Here is a 24808-nt window from a genome sequence, read left to right as displayed (position 1 = left end):
GGGGCCAGCACCAGCCCCCCTCCTCCCCCCGGAGCAATGCCCCCCAACGCTCCCTGGGGCCAGCACCAGCCCCCCTCCTCCCCCCGGAGCAATGCCCCCCAACGCTCCCTGGGGCCAGCACCAGCCCCCCTCCTCCCCCCGGAGCAATGCCCCCCAACGCTCCCTGGGGCCAGCACCAGCCCCCCTCCTCCCCCCGGAGCAATGCCCCCCAACGCTCCCTGGGGCCAGCACCAGCCCCCCTCCTCCCCCCGGAGCAATGCCCCCCAACGCTCCCTGGGGCCAGCACCAGCCCCCCTCCTCCCCCCGGAGCAATGCCCCCCAACGCTCCCTGGGGCCAGCACCAGCCCCCCTCCTCCCCCCGGAGCAATGCCCCCCAACGCTCCCTGGGGCCAGCACCAGCCCCCGTCCTCCCCCCGGAGCAATGCCCCCCAACACTCCCTAGGGCCAGCACCAGCCCCCCTCCTCCCCCCGGAGCAATGCCCCCCAACACTCCCTGGGGCCAGCACCAGCCCCCCTCCTCCCCCCGGAGCAATGCCCCCCAACACTCCCTAGGGCCAGCACCAGCCCCCCTCCTCCCCCCGGAGCAATGCCCCCCAACACTCCCTAGGGCCAGCACCAGCCCCCCTCCTCCCCCCAGAGCAATGCCCCCCAACACTCCCTAGGGCCAGCACCAGCCCCCCTCCTCCCCCCGGAGCAATGCCCCCCAACGCTCCCTGGGGCCAGCACCAGCCCCCGTCCTCCCCCCGGAGCAATGCCCCCCAACGCTCCCTGGGGCCAGCACCAGCCCCCCTCCTCCCCCAGACTTTCCTGCCCAGAGCTGCGGCACCTCTCACCTGTGAGCAGCAGGACCAGGAGCAGCGCGAAGAAGTCGGGGTACTCCGCGAGCACCCCCGGCACGTACATGGAGGTGGTGTTTTGGAAGAAGACCGAGATGTGGTTGCCAATGATGTTGTCAAAGGAGGAGCTCCAGGCTCGGGCGACGCTCGCGGTCCCTAGGAACCAGCAGCAGAGCGGCATGTTACCCAGAAGCCTCTGCCCCCCTTGCCCCAGTGCAGGGCAGAGCTGGGGAGCGCCCCGCACAGCGAGCTGGGGGCACCTGCCTCTCAGAGCCCCCAAGCAGCGTCACCATGGCATTGCCGGCCTGAAGGCCAGAACTTGGGAGGCCTGGCGGGCGATCCCAGGGCTCCAGATGTCCGATAAGCAGAGCCCCCGCGCACACGGCCTGAGCCCCCGGAGAGCCTGGCCAGGCCTCGCTGCCATCAGCACACGCAGGGAGGTCACAGGGCAGCCGGCACCCGCCCACTCCGAGTCCCTCCTCGCGCCAGGCAGCGTGGCTCAGCCCACGTACCGATCACGTAGGACAGGATCAGGTTCCAGCCCGTGGTGAAGGCCCACATCTCTCCCACGGTGACGTAGCTGTAGAGATAGGCAGAGCCGGTTTTGGGAACCCGGGCCCCGAACTCCGCGTAGCAAAGCCCAGCCAGCACAGACGAGAGGGCAGCAACCAGGAAACAGATGACAATGGAGGGGCCGGCCTTCTCCTTGGCTACCTCCCCGGCCAGCACGTAGACGCCTGCCCCCAGCGTGCTGCCAACCCCCAAGGCGATAAGGTCCAGCGTGGAGAGGCAGCGGGCCAGCCGGGAGTCCTCCACGCTGAGGTCCACCGTGCGCCGGCGGAGCAGCTTCTTGCCAAAGCTGGACATGGCTCTCGCAAACATTCTCTGCTCCGAGCCCTGGAAGAGAATGCGGCTCCATTAGCCCGGCCGGGCGGGGCGGCAGAGTCTCGGGAGCCTGGGACCGGCAGGCCCTGCCGCAGAGCTCGGGCAAACCCAAAGGGCAGGCGGGCTGGAAGTTCAAGGCATCCCAGGCTGCACCAAGGCCTGTCAGCTGACCCACTAGCTCAGGGAGCCAACTGGTCCAGCACACAGATGGGCACCCGCCCTCTTCTACGGTACCACCCCCATTGACATGCGTGGCTGCCCAGGCTAACTTGTGCTTCTTTGCATGTCTGTGGGGGGAGACACGAGCCCAGGACAAGCCAGCAATCGCTGGTTTTGAACCTGGGAGTCCCCAGGCAAGCAGAACGGGGCCTGCCCCTCGTCACCCCAAGGCAGGGCTCTGCCCGGTGAGCTGTCTGGCCAGCGCTCCCACGCCGCTTGGCAGCCTGGAGCCTCCCCCTGGGCCAGCCCGACTGTCGCAACCGTCTCGTGGGGCCAGCCGGGCGCGTCTGGCGGAGGCGGCACAAACAGAACACACACGAGAAGTGACCAGTCGACTAACCGAGACACCTGGGCCTGTCGGTTCATCTTCTCAGCCGCTCGCACCCCCCTTGCCGCCTCTGAATTAGGGGCGGGGGGGCTCTGCCGTGCCACCTCCCTGCCCCCTCTATTAGAGGCAGTAGCGTGGGGAGGCGGACCAGGGGAGGCTGCCGCAAAGTAGCCTCTGCCTGCTGTGGGCCCAGGCTCGCCGCGGGCACAGGCTGCCCCAGCTGGGCAGGCAGCCTGGCTCACGCAGGGCCCAGGACCAAACCCACCGCAGCTCTGCAATTTAAAAGGGAGCCGAGCAGCCTGCTGCACATGAAATTGCAGAGCCGCTGCTTCGTCTGAGCATCCCCACTGCCATCCGCACCCACCATCGGGCGAGTTAGGTGGATCCACTAGCAGGACGCAACTTTCCTCTTGGCATTTACACTGTGCTCGTCTCCACAGTGCCGGGCCAGACCCTCAGCCCGTCTCGCACGGCACCTGGCCCCACACCAGCCTCCGGCGCCCGATCACGTGCAGGGCCGTGAGATTCCCAGCAGGCACCGGGGACAGGAAAAGGCCCCTCGGTGTCTGGCGCAGGTCTGGAAATGTCGCGTTGCCTTATATTGGGCCCGAATCAGAACACGCCCATCCCCAGGGCTGTTCATCCGTAAGCCCACAGCCTCTCAGCGCTGCTGCAATCCCTGCCCCAGGAGATCGCTGTCCTAGGGCAGAACCCAGCAGGGCGAGGGGACTCTGAACACACCTCTATGGCCTTGGTGGCATTTCTGGCATCGTGACGCGTGGAGCAGGGCACGCCTGAGCCTGGCATGGCCTCTCTTCGGCCAGGGCCGCTAGTCTTATTAGCAAATTCACGTTTCATTTTCTTTTGGAGACACCAGAACCGTCACTAGCCACCTGAAATTCAACACTGCAGGGCAGTTTTCAAATGCCAACACTGCGGCCGTACAAATGTGTTTTCCCACAAACTCAAGCCAGCGGCGCCCCACTGGGTTCAGAGGGGAAACTCTGCCTCCAACAAAGTTTCAAGAAAGATTTTTCCCCAGCACAATTCACGAACTGGCCCAACTAATCTGCAGCGTGTGGGAACACGAGCTCTTTCTTACCTGCCAAGTCGCAGCCCCAGGCAAACACTCACTGAGGAGTGAGAGTCAAAGCCAGGGACTACGCTGGATTCGGAGACAGGCTTAGCTACAGCAGGACAAGCCAGGCCAGTGAGGCTCTCAGGGATGTGCCTTTCCAAACCATATCCCAGCATAGTAACACCAGCTTGAGACCCGGAGCTCATAAGAACATCAGAGCGGCCGTACTGGGTCAGACCAAAGGTCCATCTAGCCCAGTATCCTGTCTGCCGACAGTGGCCAGCACCAGGTGCCCCAGAGAGGGTGGACCGAAGACAATGATCAAGCGATTTGTCTCCTGCCATCCCTCTCCAGCCTCTGACAGACAGAGACCAGGGACACCATTTTATCCCCTGGCTAATAGCCTTTTATGGACCTAACCTCCAGGAAATTATCTAGCTCTTTTTAAAACTCTGTTCTAGTCCTAGCCTTCTCAGCCTCCTCTGGCACTAGCCCCAAAGGCAGCTCAGACCAGTCCCTCCGCGCACAGCTCCAGGCGTAGGAGAGATCTGTCCTGCCCTGTGCCTGGTGTTGCTTGCTGCTAGGAGGTATCACCGGCCTATGCGGGCACGCAGGCTCCCCCGTGTGTGCAAAGGGCCAGAGCTGGTCCTGCTGACGAGAAATTCCAGCAGCTGCTCACAGTGGCCACCAGAATTATAATGACATAATTATTTCCGCTGCAACCAGATACTTCATCAGATCAAATTCCGGCCGCAGCAGCTCTTTGAGCTGAACTGTCTGTGTCTGGCCTCTGCCCAATGGCGATTTGATTGCTATACGAGCGATGAGCCGCTGCAGCCGGCGAGCCACGAGGCCTTTCTACGCTTTAAAAGCTGATCACCCTCCCAAGCAGGGGCTAGCGATGCTCCCTCCCCCTCCCGGCAGGGGCTAGAAATGCCACCTCTACCCCTTGCTGCACATCCATGTGCTGCTCACAGGGCCAGCCAGGGACCACCTGCTTCGGCTTGGCCCGTGAAACGTGAACACAAACAGAGCGGTGCTCAGTCTGGTCCCCTCCAGCCGTTCCCAGCCACAGGCGGGGGAGAAATCCCGCTGTGGGGGCACGCACTAGAACCTGGTCCCCAACACAGACAGACTGGAGCCCTGAAGCAGGAGGTTCACACTCATCCCAAAGAACCCCAGAGGGGCCATCAGTAACGGCCTGGGCACGCCAGGCCCCCACGCAGGAGCCAAGGCAGGTCGGAGTGATGGCTGCAGCTCCCCTGGCCACCGAGCCCCTGGAGGCACCTGGAGGCGCCGGGCAGCAAGCCAGGCTCCCGGAGACCAGAAACTGAAGCCTCAGGCGGAGATGGGACGGGACAGAGAAGCGGCGTCAGCGCGCGACCCTGCTGGCCCCCCAGGCCGGCCCCCGAGCCCTGCTGGAATCCAACCAGCCGCTCTGCAGGCTTTTGTGAGCCTCTGGGCGTCTCGCTTTTCAGCAGCCTAGCTGCCGTCTGGACGCTGACCCAAAGCCCTCCGCCACTCGCCACCCGAGGGCAGGGAGGCTGCTCCCACGCGCGGCCCAGCCGCAGTCAGCACGACACAGATCTGCCAGACACTGCACAGGCCTGGGCAGAACCTGCTCGGGGGAGGAAGGCGACAGCCCCGCAGGCGGTGCTGAAACGAGGTGGCAAGAGGAAGGCTAAGCTGCCAGGGAGCCAGAGCGAGTCAGAACAGGAAGCTTGAGACACACGTGCAAGGAGAGCAGGCAGATCCAGCCGTGCAAGGGACGCAACCTTCCGCTAGCACCACTCCCATGCCCCAGCACGCACCGCCTCGCCCGCCCGCCCGAGCTGAGCCGCATGCGTCTGCATGGAGACCGCTGGGCTTCAAAGCGCTATCAGCCCTCCGGGCCCGCAGCTGCCTGCCAAGGTCCCGCGCCCGGGGGCTAGGCAGTGGAGAAACACCGCCCAGACCTCAGGAGCCGGCACTCGTAGGAGAGCAGCCGGCAGAGCATCTGCAGTACCCAGCCAGGTGCTAAATCTGAGTGCAAGCTGCTACTCCCAGGGAGGGGCCTTGGGTTATGTGCTGCACAGCAGCGCTGAGCCACCATCTTCGGGCTCTGGAAGGCAAGACTGCGGGGGGCGGGGGGAGTGGTGCTCCTGCTGACCGTGCCAGCCACAAGGAGCCTCCAGATAAGCCTCAGCTCAGGAAAAGCCCAGCAGGAATGGAAGCCAGAGTTAAATCACTCAGGCTGGGGCCTGAAAGGGTTCAGTGTGAACAGGCTTAGCACAGGGGCTGCTAAAGCTGCTATTGACACACCTGTGGGGCGCGTGGCAATTCCCAGGGGCAGCCTTGGGGAGGGCTGGGGCCCAGCCTGAGGCGCTCTGTGCGGCATTTCCGTGTCTGCCTATTCCAGGTGATCCTTCAAAGGCTCATCCCCAGGCTACAGAAAATCAGCAGTTTCCTGGGGGTGGGGGTGCAGTTTGCTCCTCCCGCTGCTTCAAGGGCACCTCACCCTCCAACCCCAGCACCCAGACGAGACGGTCTCCTCCGAAGACCTCCACAGCACGGCCACAGAGCCAGGGCCACGCTCGGCCAGCCGCTGGCCACGCAGGGCTCTCCCAGGAGTGCCAGAGCTGCCCAAGGGAACGCGGTGCTCCCCTCCGGACCTTTCCAGCGTGTGCTTGACCCCCACGACTGCCCGGGGTGCCGGCTGTCGCTGACAGCCCTGCCGAGGTGACAGCTGCCACCGCAAGCACTCCCTGCAGCAGGCGTCTGGGAGCCAGTGACGCACTCCAGAGCCGTTCGCGGGTGGACAGGCTGCCAACGGCCAGGCTGCCTGGGCACCGAGGGAACGAGACCGGGGGAGAGAGAGGAGGGGGACCCTTCTTTGCTCACACCCAGCTGTTTCACCTTTGTCCCACCTGCAACAGGCACCCATAAGGCCTCCTCTCAAACTTGTACCATCCCTCAGCTTCACGCTCGGCTGGCTTCTCCCTGGTACAACAGGCGTAAGTCGCACAAATCAGCCAGCAGAGCTCCCCAGCCCAGTGCCCGTTCGCTTTGCGATGCTCCTGTGCCTCAGTGCGCGTGACCCGGGTAACAGCAAGGAAGGCAGGCGCAGACGAAGCTAGCAGGGAGTTGGAGCACAGCCGTGTCTTTTTCTGTGGCGAGGGATAAGCTACGGCCCGTCTCGGCCTCTCAGGGCTGCTGTGGCCCTTCCAGGAGTCGGACTTGTCTTGCAACCCCAAGTTTCACCGCACTTAAAAACTACCTGCTTCCAAAATCAGACAGCAAATTCCCAGGTGTCACCGCCCGCTGGCACAGAACGATTGCTGCTCTCGTGTCTCTCCCACTGACTACACGTTAGAGTTGGTGCCTCTGCCTGCCTGTTAAAGAACACTTTCTAAATGACAGTCGGGTGGCACTTTACAGACTACCAAGCCGTCATGAGCTTTCGTGGCACAGCCCGCTTCCTCAGATGACCCATCAAAACTCCAGTCATCTGAAGAAGTGGGCTGTGCCCATGGAAGCTCGTGATCTCATCGACGTGTTTGCTCGTCTATAACGGTATTTCTCAACTTTTTTTTTTAATCAAGTACCCCTTTTTCAAAAAAAAAAAAAAAAAAAAAAAAAAAAAAGGATAAGTCCTCCCAGTCCCTACAGTTTTCAGACACAATTGTTCTTCTACCAGTGCAACACACTTGTTTAAACAACTTCATCATAGACAGGCAGGAAATGAAGTTTTTGGGTGTAAAAAGTACAAAAATAATAAAGCGCTGTAAAACGTAAAACAAAAATTCAGGTTTCTTCAAATGTTAGTTGTGTTGACGTGCCCCCCAGATTTCTCTCGAGCACCCTAAGGGCACTCGCACCGCTGGCTGAGACACACTGGGCTCTCAAGTGCTCCCAGACTACGGGCTGTTTTTAAGTCTACCCTGTACAGGCTAACTTGGCTACCCCCTGAAGCCTCCTAACTGGTGAGAGCTAGGGCCACCAGATCTGGTACACAGCTTCTGCCTATCCTCACGCACGGCAAGGCCGGGGTTTGGTTGTGCCAGGAAAACAGGATGTGCCTGGAAGCTTTGCATAAAACCCTACAGGAGAGAGAATCTCCAGGCAGGCGGAAGGAGCTGGCTGGGGGGCATGCTTCCCTTCCCCCCCGGGACTACCCCAGCCCCAAGCACCTTCAGGACGGGCAGGGGAGCTGCACCCCCGCAATCCATATGCTCTGGCTGGGGAGCACAGGGGCAGACAAAGCTGGATCTGCCCCAGGTGTGTCCACTCCAGCATGCAGAGGTGCCTCTCACCCGGCCCCAAGCCGATGCGCTGCGGGAGGCCTGGAGTCACCCCCCCAGGGCAGCCCCCCCCTCTCCCCGGGGCAGCCCCCCCTCTCCCCGGGGGAGTCACCCCCTGCCCGGGGCAGCCCCCCCTCTCCCCGGGGGAGTCACCCCCTGCCCGGGGCAGCCCCCCCTCTCCCCGGGGGAGTCACCCCCTGCCCGGGGCAGCCCCCCCAATGCACGGAGACATTTTCATTCTCTTTTCCAAAACGCGAACACTGAGACGCGGCCCCGAGCACCGCGGGGCGCCCGCAGCGCAGGGCGCGGGGACGGGCCAGCGGGGCTGTCACGGCCGGGCTAGGTCAGGCCCCCGCCCCGCGCGCCCCGGGGAGCCGGTCCCCGCACGTGCGCGGCCGGCCCCAGGCGCCCCGCGCAGGAAGTTTCCCCGCGAAGGCGCCTCTGGCCCGGGCCGGGATCGAGCCCCGCTTGGCTCCCAGCCCGGACCCCGCAGCTCGCCCCGGCTGATGCAACCCGCGCGCCGCCCCGCCCCGCTCACCACGCGCGCCGGCCGCTCCGCAGCTAATGAATGGGAGCCGCGCGGGAAGCGGCTAATGGCTCAATGGCCCCGCCCCCCGCGGGGGGCAGCCCCGTGGGGCGGGCCCGGGGAGATGCCGTGCGGCTGCCCCGGTGCCGGCCGGCGGCAGGAAGGTCTCCCAGGCCGAGGCCCAGCTGAGGCTCGGGGTGCGGGGCTGCGGCCTGCTTGCTGCTGGGCATTTCACTCGGCGGGCCCCTTCCAGCCTGGAGAGCTGGGGAGCTCTGGGGCAAGCAGCAGCTGCTGCAGCCGGGGTGCTGTGGGGCAGCCCCTGCCCTCGAGGTGCCGCAGTAGAAGAGGGGTCTGCCAAGGAAGGGGGCGTTTCCACTCCGCAAGGAGATTCGGCCCCACACTTCCAGCACCCGCCACCATGGCCTGAGCCATTTGAGAATCCGAAAGCGCTAGGTCAGGCGGGGCGGCCTGGGCCAGGCCTGGCAGCCAGAGGATGCGAGTCTTCATTCCCGCTTCTCTTCCGGATCCCAGCTGCCCAGCTCAGTGCTTTGAAAAGGGGCATGAATGTTCCATTTCCATTCAGCTGCTGGGGGACGTTTTCCAACTAGAAAAACATGTGAAGCAACAAGATCTAGTTGGAAAATGACATAAGGAATGACGGGGGGGGGAGGGGGGCATAAGGAAATCCCCGAGCCCCCTTCCAGCCATGGGGAAAGCCCCAGCTGCTGCAGGACGACAGGGTAGGTGCCGGCCAGTCCTCCCTTCTCACGCACCTGCCTGAGCAGCTTCCGGACCAGAACTTGCCTGGGGTTTGCTTGAGATTTGATTAGCCCTGTAGAGGCCTTTGCAACCCCTCCACAGCAGCACCAGCAGGGCTAGACCATTGGCCTCTCCACCTCCAAAGGGGGATTGTGCCCCTGGAAAGCCCTGCCAAAAACTGCAGCAATCAGTGCCTGGCGGTGCCGTGGGAGCAGGGCCCTGCTACCAATGGATCACCCCTTGGGGAGCCAGCCACCGCTTCCTGCCCTTTCTGGGATGTGCTGAAGCCTGGGGTTTGCCATCCCCCCCCCCCCTCCAAGGGCTACAGGGGAAGGCTGGCTATGCCGGAAAGCCAGGGCTCCGTTTGCATCTCCCTGCAGTCGTGTGAACGGAGGGTTTCACTCCCGCCCCCGACGCACCGGCCAGAGGGGAGACCGAGCCCAGTAACGCTCGGGGTTTTACAGCCAGGCCAGGGGGTCAGGGAGCTGCCTGCATCCAGAGGCCCCAGCACTTTTCACCCCCCCTGCAGACACCAGCCCAGCCTCTGGCTGCTCAACCAGCTCTGGCCTGAACTCTAGTTCTGTCCTGTGATGCAGCAGCAGGGCCCTGGCAGGAGGCAGCTGTCTGATCGGGGCTTGCTGGCCCCAAGGGGACTTTTCAGGGCCATGACAACTATCATTTTGCCCACCCTCCCCACACACTCAGCACCAGGCTCCCGGGAGCCCTGGGGACATGATAGGCCTGTTCACTACACAGGGGCTGAGGGGAGGAGCCCAGAGCTGAAGCACAGGGGGGCCTGGATATTTGACCAGCTGTTGCAGCCCTGGGTTGGGTGCCAAGCACTGGTCCTGGGTCTTCAGACTTGGCCCAGAGTCATAGCTGGGGCATTGCTGCTTCTCTCCTCTCCAGTTCCTCCTAGCAGAGGGAGTCCCCTTTGCCCCACTGCCCCCACCCTCAGCCCAGCCCCCACAGAACTGCTCCGGGCTCCCCTCCCCTGGAGTGTGGCATGGCCATAAGCCCGGGGGCTTGCCGGGCACTGGAGCAGCCAGAGCACCAGCACTGCACATCTCCAGCACAGCCAGCCCAGGGTCCTGTCCACCAGGGCCTGAGGCCCGCAGGGAGGGAGCTGCACAGGGCTGCGATCGCGTGAGCCAGCCCTGCTGGCCAAGCCCAGCTTCTGGCAGGCAGGGGCGAGGGCCACGCAGAGCCCGGGGGCAGCCCACGAACACGCCTAGTTCTTGGTTCGGCCCTTCGCTACGTCCCTTGGCAGCAAGCGCCAGAGGCTAGCAGCACTTGCAGGGGAGAACCGGCTCTCTGCCACCTTTGAAACAAGAGCCATGAGCCACGGGCTAAGTGGGAACTACATTTCCCAGCATGCTGTGGGCCATGCCTGATGCAAGCTGGGCCCTGGCTGCATCATGTCCTGGTACTCCTGGCAGCTGTTCAGTCGCTGTCCCTGCTTAGAGCAGCTGCCAGGAGCCCTGTTGAGCAGGGCCTGGGCTGGACAAGGCAGGTCGCTCAGAGCCAGCACCCAGGCCTGGGATGTCCCATGGGCCGGGCCAGCCCCGCTCCGGCAGGGACTCACCGCACAGCCGCTTGCACACTGGACCTCGACTCCATTGGGGAGGCTGCCCCAGCCCCCCTCCCAGCTAAGGGAATCGGGCCCGTGTCACAGGGGGGCAACCATGGGCCAGAGCCCCCTTGCAATCCCCTCCCAGCAGTCCCCCACAGTGTCAGGGCTGGTGTTAGCTTGTTGGGGCTTGGGGCTGAAACCAAAGCGGAGGGCCCAAGACTTTGGCCTGCAAGGCTCAGGCAGCCCCTCCCCCCACCGGACAGCAGAACTGAGGGTACAGGCCCACCCTTGGCCAGGGCTCAGGCAGGCCCCTCCCCTCTGCCCCCCACCCGGGGCAGGCCTGTGAAGTGTGAGCACAGCTGGACCCCAGGGCTGGGAGAACCGGCAGTGCAAGGACCTGGCCTGGCAGACACGCAGGCTGTGGGGGTCCGGGCACTGCTACCCCTCGCCGGCTGCTTGAGCAGCGTGTGCCCACAGATCACAGGCTCCCCAGCCAGCCCCCGCCCGCCCTTTGGCCAGGGCTCAGCTGCTCCCCCGCCCACCGGAGCCAGCTCCAGGAAGCAGACACCGGGAAACCCGCTGCGAGTCCCCGCTCTGCCCTGGGTAGCGCTGAGTCACAGGGAAGCAGAAGTGCCCCTCCCTGACGGGCAGGCGCCTTCCCACGCAGCAGGCGTGTGCGCCCGGGAGCAGCGGGAGGCAGGTTACGGGAACAGCCACTTCCTCCTGCACGGGCAGCGACGGACACGCAGACGCTGGAACCCCCCTGCTGCTCGGCAGGAAGGAAGCCGGCCTTGGGCACAGAAAGAAAAGTCCAACTACAGCTCCCCCCCCCCCCAGCCCCCTCTCTGCTGCTCCCTGCACGTGTGTGAGTGCCTGCGGGGGGGCTGGGAGCCCCCCCATTGCTGGGGCACAGGAGCAGCCCTCGGGCCATGCCACTCCTGGCGGGAGAGGAATCCGGGGCCAGGGGGAGGGGAGCAGCTCAGTGCAGCCCTGGCCCAGGGGGCCGGAGAGGCGTTTGGCAGGAGCTGGCCTGTCCCGCACCAGCAGGGCCACCAAGACCTGGGCCTGCCTCCGCCTCCAGCCATGGATCCTGCATCGGGCCCAGCTGGATGAAGTGGCCCCAGGAAGCAGGCCTGCAGGCTCCCCCGGGTCTCACCTGGGCAGGGAGCGCTGGAGGCGGGCACCGCGGGTCAGAGGCAGCCGGGCAACCCTCGCAGAGCCCAGCCCCTGCCTGTCAACGGGCCAGGCTCAGCATAACTGGTCGGCTCCGGGACTCGCCTCTGGTCTAGGCAGGGGGAGTCCAGCCAGGCCCCACAGCCGGGGCAAGTGACAAGTGTTCCCATCCCACAGGGCACTTCCCGGCCAGGCAGCACCACCCCCTGCTCCCTTGGCACCCAGCCTGGCAGCCAGGGCTGGGCACATGTGGCAGCAAGAGCCCTGCTGCAAGCCAGGCCCAGAAGGAAGGTAGCACCTGCACACAAAGGCAGCAGCTCCACTCCCCAGCCTGCAGCAGAGCCTACCCCCCAGGCCACGGCTGCATGAGACATGCTGGCTCTGCCTGCCCCCGGCGAAGGATTAGCCATCCTCTCCCAGGAGGCCTAGGCACGCCCCACGCAGGGAGTTCCCCCCAGCTCCTGGCTGCCTGGGACTCAGGGGAATGCCAGGCACCTGCCCCCTCCCCCAAACAGCCCGAGCAGACTCAGATTTCTCCTGGCGGCCAGCGGCTCCCAGGGCTGGAACCTGCGGGGACAGGCGCTTCACCCACCCCCACACCAGGGGACGTGGAATACGCTGTAGTGACCCCATGCCCGAGGAAATGGCCCAAGCCGCTAAGGGGGGCAGGAGGGGCTGGGAGAGAGGGGTCAGCACCAGGGTGGGACAGGCAGGCACCAAGACTGAGGGCAGAGGAGGAACTGGGGAGGAATCCTGGGAGCTGATGTAGCTGGCATTGGGGGAGCCAGCCTGTCCTCACTCCCTGCTCCTTGACAGATGCCAGTGAGGGCCACGGCAGAGCGGCATCCCAAGGACCCCTGGATACCAGCCCCGCATGCCTCAGCCCCCCACTACGGGCTGGAGGGAAGCTGCACCCAGGGGAGGCTGGCACACTATGGGACCCATGTATCACAGGCCAAAGGGCCCAGCACCCCTCCTCCTGTGCCAGGCACTGGGCTAGTCCCTGGCAGCCACACTACACGCCACCCAGGCACGCCAGAGGGGGCGCCGCCCACCGCCCCGGGGCGCCAGAGGGGGCGCCGCCCACCGCCCCGGGGCGCCAGAGGGGGCGCCGCCCACCGCCCCGGGGCGCCGCCCACCGCCCCGGGGCGCCGCCCACCGCCCCGGGGCGCCGCCCACCGCCCCGGGGCGCCGCCCCCGCCCCGGGGGGAGGGGGCGCCGCCCACCGCCCCGGGACGCCAGAGGGGGCGCCGCCCACCGCCCCGGGACGCCAGAGGGGGCGCCGCCCACCGCCCCGGGACGCCAGAGGGGGCGCCGCCCACCGCCCCGGGACGCCACCCAGCGCCCCGGGACGCCACACACCGCCCCAGGATGGGAGAGAACTTTATTTACCTTTTTAAAACACACAATTCAGTTTCCCTGGGGACAGTGGAGCTGTCGCCGCTTGCTCCAGGCACTGGGCTCTCGTTTGGGCCCCGGAGCCGTGTCCCTACTGGGCAGGCTATTGTAGGCAGGCAGGGTCCTCCACGCCTGGCCACGACTCCCCTTCGGCACCGGGCTGAGTCGCACCCCCTCCCTCCGAGCGAGAGCCTGGGGGCAACAAGGGCATGATGGGAAAAGGGGCATTGACAGCAAGTCCCTGGCCCCCCGCGGGGTGGGGGCAGGGACCAGCCAGCTGCTCGGTAGCATGCAAACACCTGGCCGAGCCTGCACAGGCCGGGGGGGGGGGGGGTGTGCAGAGGCCCCAGCACAGTCTGGCCCACCCAGAGGAGGCCAGTTCAAGAAAACGCTCCGAGCTGGGGCCGCGTGTGCGGGGCAGGGCAAGGGCGGGGCGAGCCGCTCAGCCAGGCGCTGTGGGCGGGACATCGTCTCTGGCTCGCCCATGGGGGACCCCAGGCAGCGCTCGCCCTGTGCACTGGGCTCACAAGGGGCTTTGGGAAGGGGGACAGGGATTTCCAGGGGCTTGCCGAGCATCAGGAGGGGATCCCCTACCTGCCCGGAGCTGAGCCTCCAGGGAGCAGATCCTCTGCTGCTGGGAGGAGATCGTCCTTCGATAGGCTTCACACTGGGCATCGCGGGCAGCTGGGGAGCAGCGCAGGGGTCAGCAGCTGGGGGGCAGGGACGCCGGCAGAGCCGCGCAGGGGGCAGGGGCATGAGGGCTCAGCATGGTGGCGGGGGCTCCCAGGAACTGGAGGGGGCAGCCCACCCCGCCAAGGGCTGTGCTCCAACGGCAGCGCCAGCTCCCGCCTAGGCACGGAACGGCAGCACCAGGGAAGGGCGCGGCGGGTCTGCCCCACATACCAAGCTCGCTCTTCACTCGCTGCAGCTCGCTCCGCACACTCTGCAGCTCCCGGGAGAGCAGCGCGTCTGGAAGCTGAGAGACGCTGATCAGCAGCAGCCATGGAAGCCGGCGAGCCACAAGCCCACCTGCTCCTCCGGCCCCGTGCACCTGGATGCTGCAGGGCTCCGGGGCACAGCCCTACGCAGGGGGGACCAGCCCCGGCCCCGAGACAACCTGTGGCTGGCCCGTGGCCAGTGGCAGAGTCTGCTCAGGAAGCAGGAGCGTTGCACACTAGAGCACATGGCCTGTCACCAGACACCCCCCATGGCCCTGCAGCTGGAAAGAGAAGCCTGCCTGGCTCATACCCATCACTGCATGGGAACAGGGCCACACCTGTGGGCAGAGCCGTGTCAACTGACCACCCTGCGCTTGGCCAGGGCTGCTCGCTCCCCCTTGCGGCAGCGCTCTATGGCCTGCACCCAGCCCTGGGCATGGCTGTGCCCGGCGGCCACCAGGTCTCCCTCGAGGGGGGTCAGGGCTGCAGAGGGAGCAGATCTCCGGCCTGCAGGCCCTCCCCGGCAGGGGGAGTGTGCAGCTCCGGGGCTCTCAGCAGGGGCAAGGCTCACGGCGCTCCCAGCTGCCTGGCGGCGTGCAGAGCGGCAGGAGTCGAGCCTCCACCCAGGTGGCTGCGGCCGTTAGCCAGAACACGGAGCCCTGCTAGTCAGACGGGGGATTCTGCCATTGTGGGGCCCGGGCTCCCAGCCACCAAGCGCGGGAATTCAAGGGGAGAAGAGTCCTAAGCTCCCCGGCCCCGCCTGGCCTCTCCTCCCGGCACCGCTTTGGGAGCCGCCCCGCCTGCAGGCCAGGAGCTGAGCGCGCTCAGCATGCCAGGGCCCATCCCCGCCCCACCGAGTAGCCCCACCCGACTCGAGCGCCGTGCTGAGCCATGCCAGGAGACAGCTGCTCGGTACCTGTGTGGAGGGTGCTGCATCGCCGCTCCCCAGGGCACAGGCATGGCAGGACGTGCCCGGCGCTGGGGCACTCCCAGTCGTCGGAGGCTGGGCCGCGCCACCTGCCAAGAGATTCAGACAGTGCAGTACGGGCCAGGGCCCCGGCTCGCGGGCGCTGGGCTCATCTCGAGTCTGGCACAGCAGTGGCTGGGGACGCTGCTCCCTCTGCTGGCAAGAAGCTGCACCTGCTGGGAAAGCAGGAGCCCAACAGCACCTACCCACACGGCCTGACCTGGCCCTGAGCCCCTCCCCACCCAGACCCACCTTTGCCTAGGCGAGCTCGCTTGGGGGAAGGGAGCCTTCGGGAGGAGGCTGCTGCCCTGCCGGGTGGCCTCAGACGGGAGTGGGGAGCCATGGCAGGCATGGCGGCGGCAGAAGTCCTCCGAACAGGCAGCTTGTGGCAGCTGGGTGTGACGCCGCCTGCCGAGAAGGTGCAGAGCATTAGCCCGGAGGAGACTGCCCAGAGCAGCACGGTCAGACAGGCAAGCGGGTGCAGCCTCAGTGCTTTGCCCAGCTCCTCTCCCAATTAAGCAATGCGGTTAACTGACTAGTGCACAGGCAGTTCCGCGTTCCCCCTCCCGACTCCAGGCTGCAGGCGGGTGTCTGCTTAGTCCCCCACTGACCCCAAGCTCCATGGTACACTGACCCCGGGCGCCACGGTCGCTGCACAGGTAGAGTTTTAAAGGGGCAGCGACCGTGGAGCACGGTTCCATAGCTACAGGGAGCCCTGCATCTGCTGGGAGTCCCCAGCTGGTGCCGGGCTCCACGGCTGCCCCTTTGGAAGGCGCACAGGCTGTATTTTCAAGGGGCAGCTGCCGCACAGCTGATCCGCAGTGGCTGCCCCTTTGAAATGCTGCCTGGGGGCTTCACAGTGGCAGCCCCCAAGTACCCCTTCCCCCCCTTGCTGCCTCTCTCAGAGGCAGCAAAGGGGGATATCGACTAGTCAAAATAGTACCCGATAAGCAAATGTTTATGGGGTAGTTGACTAGTCCTTTGCATCCTTACTCCCAACCTCCAGCCCAGCGGAGCAATCACAGCCTACCTGCTCCGCGGCAGGGGCGGGAGGCCTCAACAGGCCAGGCCGCAGGCAGCTCAGAGCACCCCCGGGCTGAAGCAAGGGGTCAGGAGAGCTGTGAAGGCCAAGAGCAGGCACCTCCCGCTCCCAGCCCAGGCTGCTCTCCAGCTGAGCACAGAGGCCCCTCCACCCCCACAACTCTGCTCCCTGCCTGAAGCACAACCGCGCTCCCCGTGCAGCAGGTCCCAGGTAGTTACTTTCCGTCTCTTTGGCCAGGGGGCTGGATCTGCCTCCGGGCTGCCCGGTGGAAAGAGCGCTCACTGGCTGCAGGCTGCTGGGTCTGGGCTTCAGGAGTCTGAGCCCAGTCCCTGGGAGGAGAGAGCAGAACAAGGATTTCGCAGCCTGAGTCCAGCCAGGGCAGCGCCACAGACAGCAGCTGGCCTTCCCTGGCCACTCCCTGGGCCCCCTTCTGTGGAGTCTGCTCACCTGGGTGAGCTGGGGGCTTGATGCCAGGCACTCCAGCCCCTTTGCTCATGCTGAGCATCCCTGAACCTGGAGAAACTCGCAGTCCCGGGAGCGAGAGGCAGCTGCTGTTGAGTCCTGGGAGCTTGGCAGGCGGCCGGAGGGCTGAGGGGCATTTCCCAACGCAAGGTGGCTTTGTAGCACTCGGCTTCGCGGTGCCAGTGGCAGGGAGCTGCAGCCGGATGAGGAGTCGAGGTTAGGCCCCTGTGGCCAGGAGGGAGGAAGACCAGGACTCTCCTGCTCCTTCCTGTTACCATTCAGAGCCTGTCCAGCCCCAGGGGACCCTTCTGTGGCCTCATCTGCCCCCAAACGCTCTGCAGCCTGGAGTCAGTGGGTCCCCACAGGAGGAGACTTCTGGAACGGCGTTTCTGGAGCCATCTCAGCGTCGGGGCAGCAATAAGCCAGATCTCCAGACAGGCACCCAGAACCTGGTGCTGGCCAGTCCCAGGTGGGGATGCTAGCGAGCAGTCACCGGGAATATCAGCTACTGGCTCTCCTCCTTGCTACCTCAACGGGAGGGGAACAGGAGGCGGTGCCGGAAGGAGTCAGCTTAAAAGCTGGTTCCCCACAGCACCGTCTCCGTGGTGCTGCCTGCTCCCTCCCCCCTTGCCGCCTCCATCTGCGGGGGTCCCAGCAGGGAGCTGAGTCCCCACCACAGACAGGGGCTGCTGCCCCCACCCGGCCCCTGTTCACAGCAGCCAGGGCTGGCACAGGGCCTGCTGGACTCCGTGCAAGCCAGGAACAAGCAGTCCCTGCTCGCGCTGGTCCGGGACGCTGCGCCTCTGCATTTGACATGTAACAAGGGCACGGTGGCTCTTACATTTAAAACGCAGCGTCACAGCGCGGGCGCCTCCCGGAGCCGGCACGGCTCAGTCCCAGCTCCAGCCGGCTCCTGGAGCGCCCCCTGCTGTGGCTCTGCAGAGTGGTGCTGCCAACTAATCCCATCGACCGCAAGCCACTGCCCAGGCTCCCCTCAGCAAGGCCAGCTTGAGAGGCCCAGAGCCCCAGTCTTGGCATCCACCCAGCTTTGCCAGCCTCAGGCTCTCTCGCCAACGCCTCGCTCCAGCACAATGCCCTGCAGTTCAAAGCCAGGCCAGGCCAGGCCGGCCTAAGCAGCACAGTCACAATTGCTGCAGGCCGGCCATCCATCCCATCCCTTCACACCCACGTCAGTGCCGCTTTTGCTGTGGAGACAGCAGGGCTGCAATAGCGCAGCCGGAGCCACAACTAACCTGCAGCTGAAAGGGTTAGCGGCTACACGGCCAGCTCTGCAGCACAGCTTCATAGCGTGGGGGCAGCCGCTCTGTCCTACTGGGCCCACCCCAGGGGAGCTGCCCTGCAGCCTCGGACACGGCCAGGCCTGATAGACGGCAGTGGGGGCAGCAGCTGGCTCCCCAGGAGCAGGGCTGGAGGCGCTAGGGTCATGCCCATCACTTAGGGTTTAAACCGTTACATCCCCGCTCCCCCCACCGGCAACTCAACTCCCCTCTGGTCCCTTCTTTGCCAGGAACAGCCCGCCCAGCCGGAAGGCCCAGGCCCCTGTACCCCGCACGTACTGAGGCAGCAGGCTGGGTCTCCGCATGGGACCGCCGCTGCGGGTCTCCAGGGGCCGCTGCTCTCTGCAGGCTGGGGCGGGAGCTCCCCCGAGGCAGCCTTGATGCTTTCCCCTGCCCGGCCACGGTGCCGCTCAGCTGAGCGGCTCTGCGCGGTCCCGAGGCGGCCAGGAGCAGCGATCTGCCGGCAGCTGGGCCCGGCGTGCGGGCGCAGGGGCCTGGGCCACGGGGCTCCGCGGGCGGGCTCCCGCACTGGGACGCCGCGGCGGGGCGCTGCGGGGCCTTCTGCGCCAAGCGCTCTCCCAAGGGGCTGCCCGCCGCGAAGTGGAAGCGGGCGGGCCCCGGCAGCGGCGTGGAGGTGGCGAAGGAGCCGGAGCCCAGGGACACGGCGCTCTCGTCGGCCCGGCCCGCGGACAGGGTGACGGTGGAGCCGAGCGCAGCGGCTGCCGAGATCTCGAAGGTGAGCTGCCGCAGGGACGCGCCGGAGCCCTGCAGCTCCACGGTCAGGTTGAGCGCGTTGAGCGCCAGCCCGGCCCAGCGCCCGGGCCCCGCGTCCTCCCGCGGCGGGCCCGGGCTGGGGGGCGGCGAGCCCGGGGCGTCCCAGGGCAGCGGCTCGGCGGCGAGCTCGGGGCCGGGCGGCTGCAGCTGGCGGGCGATGGCCCGGCACTCCTCGGCGAAGAAGCTGCGGAAGAGCGGGCTCTCGGGCGGGCCGCAGCCCAGCGCCAGGCTCACGTGGCGCAGCAGGTCCGGGAACAGCCCCGGCAGCTTGGGGCGCGGGCCGGGCTCCAGCGCCTCCCCCCGCGCCGGGCTCAGCGGCCGCCCGGCCGGCTCCGGGCTCCCGGGCGGGGACTGCGGCTCCTCCATGCAGCGCCTGGCCCCGCGTGGGCGCCTGGCCGGCCCCGCTTTCATACGCCGCGCCCCACGGCCATTGGGCGCCTGGCCACCAATCAGAGCCCCCGCAGCGCGCTGATTGGCGCGGGGAGCTGGGTGATGGGCAGGGCGGTCACGCGTGGGCCGGGCCCAGTGGGCACTGCCAGGGGGCCTGGCGCGGGCGGGCTCGGTGCTGCGGAGAGACGGAGTCTCTGGAAGTTGAACGCGGCGGCGCGGGGCTGCCGAAGCAATAGAGCCCTGGGCTCCCAGGCTACAGTCGGAAACGGGGGAGATCTGGGGAGAAGGGTGAAAAGTGGGGGTCACACCCGAGGGCAGGTCTAGCCGTTCCCCTCTCGCCATGGTACTTTGGTTGCTCCGCAGCCTAGGATCTGAGCGCCTCCGACCTGTAACCGAGGTCTCCTCTAGCCCCTCAGTGAGCTGTGCCCTGATCCCCATTGGCAGAGGGGACACCACCCATGCAGAGCAAAGGCCAGTTTTTCAGAGATATTTAGACACCCTACGGCTTTGTCTACACTGCAGGGTTTTTGCACCACAAGTCTTTGGCAGAAGAGTTCTTGCACAAAATCTGCTTGCGCAAAAGCACGTCTACATCTCAAAAGCACATTGCAAAAGCAAAAGTGAGGTGCTTTTTGCACAAGAGAATGTCCGCACTCCACGGACAAGAAAGTTCTGATTGCCAGGCTCTTCTGGCACAAGAAACTCCTGTTGAGCAGCCACGCATGCCTTTTTGCACAAGATCGGTATACTTCCTTGTTTGAGGCATACGGATCTTGCACAAAAAGGGGTTTCTGCACAGAAAGGAAATGTCCACGCTGCTTGTTTTTGCACAAAAATCCCTTGCACAAAAACAGATGGGAAGAGAGCATGCAAATGAAGTGTGAGAGAATGCTAATCCACATTTCATTTGCATTGCCTCTTCCGGCAAAACTTGTAGGCTGCGTCTACACTGGTGCGATCTCGTGCAAAAGCGGCCGCTCGTGTGCAAAAACTTGCTGCCTGTCTACACTGGCCGTGTGTTCTTGCGCAAGTAAACTGACCTTCTAATGCATAAGATCAGGGCTTCTTGAGCAAGAACTCTGACACTCCCGCTCAGGAAGAAGCCCTTTTGCGCAAGAGCTCTTCCAGAAGAGGCCAGTGTAGACGGGCAACAGGAATTTTTTGCGCAAGAAAGCCCTATGGTTAAAGTGGCCATCAGAGCTTTCTTGTGCAAGAGAGCATCTACACTGGCATGGATGCTCTTGCGCAAAAGCACGTGGCAGTGTAGACGCGCTCTTGTGGAAGAGTTTTTGTGTGAGAACGCGCCAGTGTAGCCGTAGCCGGGGTGTAGACATAGCCCCAGTGGGAAGGTTAGGTGCCTTACAAACCCCATTAGATGCCAGAGTTTGAATTTCTGTCCATGAGGCTCTGGTCTGAGGTCAGATAGGGGGTAGAACCCACGTCACTCAGATCTGGCTCCCTATCCAGGAAACCAGCCTCTTCTCTGCTGCAAAAAGAGGAATCTGATCGACAGGAACAAACCCAAGCTCATGTCCCAGCTGGCTGTCGTGGATGACAGCATGAAAAGCAGCAGGGAGGTAAGGAAAGCTGGAGAATGAGCCTGGTAATTCTCATTCACTCTGCCCCAACTGGGCAGTAGAGCAATGGGGCTAACCCAGGGGTGGGCAATGATTTTTTGCTGGGGGTCACTTAGAAAATTTCTGAAGTGGCCCTGGGCTGCATCAGAAGGGGCAGGGCCTTGAGTGGAAGGGATGGGGCCATGATACTTCTGGGTTCCCCACCCCCAGACCATGATTGGGGCACCTTCGCCCTAGGTGTCCATGCCCCTGGCTGGGAGGAGACTTCCCCCACTCCCTGGCCAATCAGGGCCTGGGGGCTGGGGAGTGCACAAAGCAGGGATTTCCCTACACCCCCCATGGGGGTGTATACCCCCGCAAATTTCCCCAACACCTCCCCCCCATTTTGTGAATTAGTAACATGCCAATTTAGTGATTGTTTGGAAATTTGAATCGGAATTGCAACATGAACACACACTTTAAAAGCACAGACAGTGTATGTGTGTATCTGAAAAAGTAGAATAGATTTGAAAAGCATGAACATAGACGAGCTTCCTTATACAGCTGCTGTTTTCATGACAATGTCGGTGCGTTCAGTTTGGGGATGTTGCCAACCTAATCATTTCAAATGATGATTTGTAAGCAAAGTCCAAATGAGCTCTCCCTGACAGCTAGTGCTGGGCTGGGGGGAAGGCTTCAGGACCAGCTTGTATTTACACTCACACCTAATCTACCTCCGTGATAGATTTTGGCTGGGGTTGGGTTACAAATCATTTGAATGCGGGGGGAGGGATGAAATGTTGTTGATCAAAGTGTTCCCATTTATTGAAGTTACAAAAGATGGCTACTGGTGCACCTCTTGCACCAGTTTATGAAGGAGGAAAGCTTTCTAATGCTATAACTGGTAAAAGTGGAGGAGCTTGGTTTGTCAGACCGATCAGCAAAGCCAATGCTGACAAACTACATGAAAAGACAGCAAAACACCAGGGCTCTGGACTGCATCAACATGCAGAAAGCCAAGAAGCCCACTTGCAAAGCCAATTTTAGAAGTACTTAATGAGGCTGTTAAGAATGCTGTGAACAAACATGGCTGTGGCATCATACTTTCTATTTATGCAGGAGATACCACACACTCAGGGCCGGCTTGAGCCATTTTGGTGTCCCGGGCCTGGGCGCGCAGCGCTGCCCCCGGGTGCACGGCGCATGCGCTGCCCAGCCCGGCCCAGCCACCACTGCTGGCGCGCAGCACCTGGCTATGCAGGGCCCCGCGGCCATGGGGGGAAGGGAGCTGCTGGCCGGGGGGCATGGGGGGGCCAGTGCTGCAGGAGCCTGACACGTGGTGCCTGATGGCAGCTATAAGGGACGCCGCGTGCCCCTTACAGCTGCCATCAGGTGCCCCACATCGGTTGACACCCCGGGCAGCTGCCCAGCTCGCCCACCCCTTAGTCCGGCCCAGCACACACTACAAACTGGAGGCCAATGTTAAATGCATTGTCACTTGTTCATCCTGAAGTTGAACACTGGTTCCGAACAAGCCCAGCAAATGCTCACTATCTTTCTGCACAAAACTCAACTGACTGGCTAGAAGCATGCGGTGCAACAGGGAAAGACTCAACTGTTGAAAAAGTGAAGAACTCTCTCACCACATTCCAAAAATTTGCATATGTGGCTGATGAATGCACCAATGCAAATGGGCAGGGCTTGACAAATCCGCTGATCTACTGGTGTGACGTAGTGGGGGTACTTGCTGGGCTGTGGTGACCCCTGCTGTCTGGAGCAAGACCCAGCAGGGAAAGCCTCACTAGGCAGAGGTAATGCCAGACTTGTTGAACCAGTGGCCAGACACCCCCCATGGAGAGGAACAAAGGAAGGTGGAATGCTGCCCTGGCTGGGGGGCAGGGCTGGAAGAGGGTTAGTTAGTTCCTGGCTGGAAGGCAGGGAATAAGGAGCTGGGGAGGGGGCTGGGACTCCCCTATCTCAAGGGGGGCACTGAGGCCTCTTGGCCCCAGTTCCTGTAACCAGATTACATCTGTGCTGCGCTATGCTGGAGGAGCAATAAACCACCCTCAATTCCACTGGCTGGTGCAGTCTGTTTGTGCCATTTCAGGGTGCAGGAGACGGGGAACCCCCAACGCGCCATCACAACTCGCCCGTGGTGAGTAGATTTCAGCCGGTCGCCCTGTTCACCCACGGTTCACGCATGCGCAGTGCGGGTCTCGCCCATGCGCAGTGCGGGGCTGGCGAGTGGTTTTCGCCGTGATCGTCGAGCCCTGCAAATGGGCATCAAGTATTAAGTCATTGTGTACGTTATCTTGATGTCAGTGGTAGGCCAGTAGATGCATTTCTAGATGTTCAAATTATAGAAAACTTATCGGCTGCATCTGTGACAACCCACATCTAAGAAGAGTTAAATGCTTGTCAACTGGACCCCAAACAGATGGTTGCTTGTTCATTTGATGGAGCTGCAAACTCCTCTGGAAGACATGGTGGCGTACAAGCTTTGTTCAGAGAAAAGTCTAACCTTAATCTCTCCTATACACACTGCAGAGGCCTTCTACTCCAACTAGCACTAGTACAAGCTGCAGAATCTTCAAAAGACATTCCAAAAGCTATAAATGTAATGTCTTCATTATATTCTTTTTTCAGCAAGAGTCCAACAAGACTGATTATCTTGGAAAATATAGAAGATACACTGGGACTGAAGTTCAAATTAGTCCAACCTGGGAAAACCTGCGGCTTTCTCATGAGCGATCCTTGGCTGTTGTCTTAAAATTACTCCAGCCGTTATTACTGGCTTTGGAAAGTATCTACCAAGATGGGCTGGATCTAAGTAGTGAGGCTGGTGGATTACTTTTGCTACTAAGTTCAGAGAAGACTATTGCCATTATCTCTCTCTTAAATCTACTGTTGAAACCACTTGGGTCATCTGCTACAGCAGCAGTAGATCTTTGTCCAGCAATAGAAGCTACATTTGGATCAATCAGAGAGCTATTCATTGAAAAAATATTGGAAGAAGCAAAGATTTCAGTCCAGAAGTTGACTAATGAAGGCATTTATATTGAATCCTTAAGTGAAGAGGATAAAAAGTGTTAAGACAACTGAAAAAGTACACAGACTTGATTCTTAAAAATCTGCAACAGCGACTTCTAGATTCTACTCAACCTCTACGGAGCTTTTACAGATGCCTGTCCTATAAAACACCAACAGTTGAGTGGGGCTGCCATGTGCTCAGGACAGAATAGAGAATTTAAACACAGAGTAGAATATCATACGACGAATAAATGAAGATTTGACTTTAACTTCTTTTTTATCATCACTAGTGGCTCGACCGGATCTTTGTGCCGTGTTTCCTGGGATGAAAGAAGGAGGAATTCATCTCTTGCCACTCCCAGTCACAACAGCTACAGCCGAGCGTTCTTTTTTATCATTGAATAGAATTCTGTGTTCGGAAAGAAGTCGCCTTCTGCCTGATCATGTGAATGAACTAATGAGCATATCCACTGAAGGAATGGACGTACCGGACACACGAGATGGCACCGAAGATGACTGCATTGCATTCGAGAAGTTCATCAACAGAGCTGTGCAAAATTAGAACAAGAAACCAAGCATGATGTCGACGTAGTGCTTCATGGAAGGCTTGAGTAGCCAACTTCAATTTGTGTGATTTTAAAACATGAGTTCAGTCTAATAAAATGGTTTTCACTATGGTGCCATACAGCCCACCTTCGCCCTCACGGTCTCACCTCATTGGCCCTGACACACACACACCCCCGTAAATTCGAACACCCTCCCCCAGTTTCAATTCCTGGGAAAACACTGGTCTTCTCCCGCCCTGCCAGGAGCGCATGTCACTTCTAAGTGCTGTGTGCTCCTCACAGGGCGGGGCTAGAGCAGTGGTGACTTCGCACTCCCCTGCCCCCAGGCCCTGATTGGCCCGCAGAGGCCCCTTTGCCCACCCGTGCTAACCATTTTGCAGCCATCTTAATTCTAAGTTTGAGAAAAGGAAGGAATCTGAAAGTGCCCTGTAAGTATCTCAGAGGGGGAGCTGCGTGTCTGTCACTTTAAACAAAGAGTAGACCTGTAGCACCATAGCAAGACATACGTATATAGTATCACGAGCTTTTGTGGGGAAAAGCTCGTGTGAGGAAATGGGTTTTGCCAACAAAAGCTCAGGATACTACCTATATCTATCTGTATCTCTCTACGGGGCTACGGGCTCACTCGGGTTTTTTTGTAAGCATCTGACATTTATGCTTCAGATTCTTAGGGGTTCCATTGACTCCAGGCCAATTCCAGAATAAAGAACAGAAAAATTGTATTCACAGT

At 62.4% G+C, this 24808-nt stretch overlaps 2 protein-coding genes and 1 long non-coding RNA gene across 6 annotated transcripts in view; 1 reads left to right on the top strand and 2 right to left on the bottom strand.

Moving 5' to 3' along the window:
- Positions 1–13187, bottom strand: part of SLC7A3 (solute carrier family 7 member 3) — a 21278-nt gene extending 8091 nt beyond the window's left edge. The window contains exons 1-3 of one of the 3 annotated variants that reach the window (XM_075917642.2): positions 13050–13187; positions 1349–1733; positions 834–992 (exon numbers count right to left, since the gene is read on the bottom strand). In XM_075917642.2, coding sequence (XP_075773757.2) covers positions 834–992; positions 1349–1718 — 529 coding nt within the window. In that variant the 5' untranslated portion in view covers positions 1719–1733; positions 13050–13187. Of the gene's footprint in view, positions 1–833; positions 993–1348; positions 1734–6602; positions 6924–8164; positions 8709–13049 lie in introns of those variants that run through there. The other 2 variants (XM_075917641.2, XM_075917643.2) reach the window with 2 other exon arrangements.
- On the bottom strand, positions 13023–18942 carry LOC142825630 (uncharacterized). 2 transcript variants are annotated; one of them, XM_075917638.2, is made up of 8 exons: positions 18042–18942; positions 16450–16657; positions 16221–16331; positions 15213–15368; positions 14910–15010; positions 13959–14031; positions 13650–13739; positions 13023–13247 (listed from the first exon to the last, which is right to left on the bottom strand). In XM_075917638.2, the coding sequence occupies exons 1-8, from the start codon at positions 18900–18902 to the stop codon at positions 13159–13161; spliced, it is 1689 nt and encodes a 562-aa protein (XP_075773753.2). In that variant the 5' UTR covers positions 18903–18942; the 3' UTR covers positions 13023–13158. The 2 variants fall into 2 exon arrangements, with proteins under 2 accessions (XP_075773753.2, XP_089637903.1); XM_089781777.1 differs by lacking the exon at positions 16221–16331.
- On the top strand, positions 18360–24808 carry LOC149523629 (uncharacterized). The gene is made up of 3 exons (XR_016350600.1): positions 18360–18498; positions 20394–20503; positions 23803–24808. It is a non-coding gene; the product is annotated as an uncharacterized LOC149523629 (long non-coding RNA).

This window comes from Pelodiscus sinensis, chromosome 13 (genome assembly GCF_052426305.1).
Source record: "Pelodiscus sinensis isolate ZL-2025 chromosome 13, ASM5242630v1, whole genome shotgun sequence".
Classification (NCBI taxonomy): Eukaryota; Metazoa; Chordata; order Testudines; family Trionychidae; genus Pelodiscus; species Pelodiscus sinensis.
This window is presented reverse-complemented; position numbering and strand designations above follow the sequence as displayed.

What these genes read in the sequence shown, in the direction of transcription:
- LOC142825630 (XM_075917638.2), bottom strand. Translation starts at nt 18,902, where the DNA reads ATGGAGGAGCCGCAGTCCCCGCCCGGGAGCCCGGAGCCGGCCGGGCGG. An exon ending in GCGAGCTCGCCTAGGCAAAG is followed by an intron (nt 15,011 to 15,212) that starts GTGGGTCTGGGT and finishes ATCTCTTGGCAG; the next exon opens with GTGGCGCGGCCCAGCCTCCG. An exon ending in ATGCAGCACCCTCCACACAG is followed by an intron (nt 14,032 to 14,909) that starts GTACCGAGCAGC and finishes AGCGTCTCTCAG; the next exon opens with CTTCCAGACGCGCTGCTCTC.